Source organism: Panicum hallii, chromosome 7, assembly GCF_002211085.1.
Source record: "Panicum hallii strain FIL2 chromosome 7, PHallii_v3.1, whole genome shotgun sequence".
In the NCBI taxonomy this organism is placed as follows: Eukaryota; Viridiplantae; Streptophyta; class Magnoliopsida; order Poales; family Poaceae; genus Panicum; species Panicum hallii.
Window position 1 is genome coordinate 32,932,794 of NC_038048.1, and position 5,474 is coordinate 32,938,267.

Consider the following 5,474-nt stretch of genomic DNA (forward strand, 5'->3'; position numbering starts at 1 on the left):
TAAAAGATATTCACCACTGGGAAAAGTTATTAGCTTATAATAATATTACTATTAACTTCGCCGCGTGAAAAAAAGTAAATATTTTCACGGCGATGCGCGAAGCACGTGCGCGCGGGATAAACTATCGGAGGGGGCGGAGATATTTTTCTCGAACCGGGGGCAACCGAGATCACACGACAATCCCCCGGAAAATCCCCCCAAAATGACAGTGAAGTCGCTCCTAACCTCCCGTTCCCGTCCCACGCCTTCCCGTTTCCGTCCTACCAACCCCCCCGGACCAGCGAGCCGACCCCGCAGCCCGCCTGCTATAAGCAACAGCAGCGGCAGCAGCCGCAGCCGAGCGCAACCAGCCGACGCCACCGCCCCCCGCCCCCTCCCCGTCCCCCTCCTGCCGCCTCCCCGATCCGCGCCGCCCTTGCCGACCCGGAGCCCGGCGGCCGGTCGGTGCGGGAATGCGGGTTCCTCGCGCCGCGATTGACTGATTGATTGATCGATTCAGTGGTAGTGGTGGTCGCGCGCCGAGGCGGTGATGGGCTGCTTCCCGTGCTTCGGCCCGGGGCGCGAGGAGGAGCTCGAGTACTACGGCGGCAATGGGGGTGCGGCCGGGTGGGCGGCCGCGTCCTCGTCCGCCGCCGCTGCTGGCGGCGGAGGCGCGGAGGCGGCCGTGGAGGTGCCGCCGCGCGCCGAGAGGATCCCCGCAGGTGCGTGCCGCGCCCGCGCGGCCCCTTCTCCCCCTCCCGGATTGGTCGCTTGGTTTGTTGGTGGGATCGGAATCGGATCCGTGCTGCGGGGCTTTTGGTGCTCGGGCTAGTCTCCTCGTGTGTGGTGGTTGGGTCGGTCGCTCGGTTGGTACGAACGGACTGGCCGATCCTTGCGGGCAGCGGGCGTGGGTGCGATCGAGGGAAATGATGGGAGCGATGTGCGAGGCGGCGTATCCTTGGGATCTTCCAGTATTAGAAGTGGGGGGGAAGGGTATCGGCTTCTATTGTATCGCCAAATTCAGAAACTCTACCTGATGATGACCCCATTGATTAGTAGCAGGGCTATTTTTTTTTCCGTGATGATTGGTATAGCAGCTTGCTTGTGCATGACCGTATCTTGATCCGCTTGACCATGTCGAACAATGTACGCGCAGGGGTGGACAAGTCGCGCGCCAAAGGCAATGCCGGCTCGAAGAAGGAGCTTGCGGTTCTCAAGGACGCCAACGGCAATGTCATCTCTGCGCAGACCTTCACATTCCGCCAGCTCGCAGCCGCGACGAAGAACTTCAGGGATGAATGCTTCATTGGGGAGGGAGGGTTCGGGCGCGTTTACAAGGGCCGTCTGGACACCACTGGCCAGGTAATGCACTTTGTTGGCAAAGCAGGGTTCGACTTTTCTTCGTTTCTTGCTGTTGGTCTAGTACAAAAGTGGCTCAGCTGTACCAATGGCGCCATTGATCTGTCTAGGACATTCAAGAAAAAAGCAGTGTTTGCACATGAGTGGTGGATGCCCACAGACACAAAAAATCCATGTTCACTTGCAGCTGATCCAACTTACACTGGCCTGATAATTGAGGGCAGTATGGACTGTTCTGTAGGTCCCCTTTTAATTCACAAGATGAATGATATGAAACAGACAAACAAACAAGTGATACATGCCACTTGCTTTGCATGCAACTACTCGAAACCTTGATCTTTGAGATGAGGCAACAACATTTGTATTTTGCTGAAATGCTGATGCATCTGTTACAGGTTGTTGCTATCAAACAGCTTAATAGGGATGGTAATCAAGGAAACAAAGAATTTCTAGTGGAAGTTCTCATGCTCAGTTTGCTTCATCATCAAAACCTTGTCAGTTTGGTTGGTTATTGTGCTGATGGAGATCAACGCCTTCTCGTGTATGAATACATGCCACTTGGATCATTGGAAGACCATCTGCACGGTAAGACTGTTCTTTACTTTTGTATATTTGTCTCTGCATTTTAGTGCCTGTTAAGTTTCCTGTTGATGTTTATTTGCTGGTACTGTGGCGCTCAGTGCAATAGTGCATGACAGTACTTGGCTTTTCACATGCTTGTTGGAGTACATGCTGTCGATCTGCCATGCTGTCTGCCCCCATCTATCTGCCAATGCGTTTCATTTTGTCCATGTGCATTAATGCATATTTCCATGATTGTGAGACATTTTTCTCATCCATGTCCTTTTGTCCATGCAGCAGTACATATGTGCACAGTAGCTTATAGGTTTTTTCCAATAGTCAATCACGGTTCTGCCTTTCTATTTCCCAGTGTTGCCTAATTAAAGTAGGATGGACTTTTCATATTTACATCTTTATTCTGGGTGAAGTACAATTAAGTCTAATTTACATCAACCAGACATATGACTTTATTGTACTACTACTCTGGCGAAATCTCTCTACAGAGTAAATAATTCAGCTATATCTATTTTTTTCGAATTTCTGTACAGATTTGGAGACGAAACTTTAGTTGTTCACTTATGTGATTATAGTATTGGTGGCACATCCTTATTGTTTGTGTGACTGAAAAGAAAATGATCTTAGTTTAGGTTCATTTTTGTTGCTAAGGTATAGCCTATTTAATTTCCCCACTTTATAATTCCTTGCATTGGAATGCAAATACTGTTATGTAACAATTATGTTATAATTAATTTAATTATTCGAATAAAAGGATCATGTATGTTACTGAGTTGACAAATAGAATGTGCCTTATGTGACAAAAGAGTAACCATTTCCACCTAGTCAGTCATAGCAGTGATTGGAACCTAGCTAAGAAGCAGACTGCTGACACGAGTAGTATCCCAATTTAATATTTCTCCTGAACTTGCTATGCTCTGGCAATTTTGTTCCCTCAAAGGGCATTTGAACTATATCACGTGACATAGTAGAGTGATACAACTTTGCACTAAGAACATTTTCTTTGGAGCATTTTAACTTTTCTTTATGTCTTTGTCGATCAATATAGGGAACAGGAACCAATGATCTTCCAATGTTCTAAGTATTACAAGTGCAAATTTGCAATTTGCAGATAATTTGCTGAGAAATTCATTCATATTATATACACTTGTTTGTCTTTACTCCAATCAAATAAGTGTGAACGTCTAGCAATATTAATACTATCAGCAGACAGCAGTGCATATTTTCCATTTCTGAATTAACTTAGCACTTAATGCAGATCTCCCTCCTGGCAAGGAGCCCTTGGATTGGAACACTAGGATGAAAATTGCGGCAGGTGCTGCTAAAGGGCTGGAGTACCTTCATGACAAGGCACAGCCACCAGTTATATACAGGGACTTTAAGTCATCAAATATTCTATTGGGAGAGGGTTTCCATGCAAAGCTATCCGACTTTGGTCTTGCCAAGTTGGGCCCTGTTGGTGATAAGTCTCATGTTTCAACACGTGTTATGGGAACATATGGTTATTGTGCTCCAGAATATGCTATGACAGGACAACTTACAGTTAAGTCAGATGTTTATAGCTTTGGAGTTGTCTTGCTTGAGTTGATTACTGGCCGGAAGGCCATTGACAGCACCAGACCAGCCTCAGAGCAAAACCTTGTGTCATGGGTAAGTTTGTTCAATTTGTTCATAAACCATTTGTCAATATTTTCGGCCAGGATATCCAGTGTCTGAACTTTCTGAATGTCAAGATAGTGAGTAACCAGTATTTTGTTGATATTGATATCTCAGTGTCTTCTAAGGATTTGGTTGACAAATGGATATCTAATTTTGATGGGAAACTGGGACTGAATCTAGGGGGTTATAAGAATACTCAGTTGGTTTGTATGTTTAGGCAGAAATTATGATAGTTCTTTGACTGTGATAATGCTCTTCATTGATATTTTGAAGTGTTGGATCTGATTGTGACAGAAACTATGTCAGATTCTTCTTCAGTTTTTTTTTCTTTCAAAAATTGCACACATACAGATGCAATGTGCATGCTAGGATGCTTAGATAAGTATATGCATACAAGTATATAGTACATCAATGAAGAGAATGAGCATTTCATATCATTCTACAATGATCAATGGTTATCTTCCATATGCTTATTTGGTTTAATTAATTGCATGTAATGAAGCTAACTATTTGTTCATTGGCAGGCACGGCCTCTTTTCAATGACAGGCGGAAGCTCCCAAAGATGGCTGACCCAGGGCTAGAGGGGCGATTCCCTACGCGTGGACTTTACCAGGCACTTGCGGTGGCATCAATGTGCATCCAGTCTGAGGCTGCGTCTCGCCCGCTCATTGCCGACGTTGTGACCGCTCTTTCCTATCTTGCGAACCAGATTTATGATCCTAGTCCAGTCAACATCACCAAGAAGGGCGGCGGTGACCAAAGGAGCAGGGTCGGCGACAGCGAAAGGGCGGTTTCCAGGAACGACGGCACAGGCAGCTCTGGCCATAGGTCGCCGAGCAAGGACAGGGACGACTCCCCCAGGGAGCATGCCACGGGGACCGCGAACAAGGGCCTGGAAAGGGAGCGGATGGTGGCCGAGGCGAAGATGTGGGGCGAGAACTGGCGGGAGAAGCAGCGCGCCGCTCAGGGTAGCCTGGATTCTCCGAAAGGAGGTGGGTAACGTCACTCACCAAGGGCTGTTTTGCCTGTGCGTGGTCTCTGTCTCAGACTGTGTTTTAGCCTTTGTTTGGTTGGGTATGAAGAAGACAGAATTGGGTTTCCGGTGTTGTTAGATGTACATTCGTAGGGTTAAAACAAAACAAAAACGTGATTTAAAAAGCGGAGCAGGGAAGCATTGGGTGATTTGCTCTGCATGTGGTCGAGTCGTGCCTGTAAATTCAGAAAATTTTGCAACTTTGGAGGACAAGTTTGAACCTCATTCTGTCGCATCTTACTACTGTATGCGCACAGTGGTTTCTGTGATTCTGTTGGAAAAGTTTTGGTAGGCACAGCTAGGGGTGGTAAAGTGCCCTAAATTTTAATCTAAATAATCTAAGGGCTGGGCTCTAATCTTATTCGGGCTCTAAGCTAAATTTACATTAATCTTATTCAGGTTCTAAGCTAAATTTATATAAGGACTAAGAAAAGAGCACCATGATCTGGTACCACCCCTAAGCACAGCCCGCTATGATCAAAGTGGGACAGCTTCGCATCACTATGATCCTTTTTTCCCAAAAACGCATCACTTTGATCCTAAAGTGCCTTTTTGCTCACAGCTGACCTTTTTTTTTCATTGAGAGAATTCGTGGAGTGTGTTTTCTTTTCTTCAAGGACACTGTTTTCCGTTCTTGGATGCTGGGATGGCTCGTCATGTTCTCATCGTGTTTATCTAAAATACTCGTTCTGTGCCTGGGGTTCGTGGAAGTTGTTTTAGGGACCTATTTTTCTTTAATCGCAGACACCACAATGCGCTATAATCATATGTAATTCCAGCACAATGCAACTTACAAACAGCATACACACTGTCATTGTTATTCACTGAACAGAATTGAGTGCCTATACAATGTAATACCACAGCAAT

At 46.2% G+C, this 5,474-nt stretch overlaps 1 protein-coding gene across 1 annotated transcript; it reads left to right on the plus strand.

The window, feature by feature from the left end:
• Positions 1-266: 266 nt before the first annotated feature.
• LOC112899930 (serine/threonine-protein kinase PBS1-like) lies at positions 267-4,842 on the plus strand. Its single transcript, XM_025968589.1, has 5 exons — positions 267-701; positions 1,136-1,341; positions 1,734-1,923; positions 3,173-3,564; positions 4,098-4,842. The coding sequence occupies exons 1-5, from the start codon at positions 530-532 to the stop codon at positions 4,572-4,574; spliced, it is 1,437 nt and encodes a 478-aa protein (XP_025824374.1). The 5' UTR covers positions 267-529; the 3' UTR covers positions 4,575-4,842.
• The last annotated feature ends 632 nt before the right edge of the window (positions 4,843-5,474 follow it).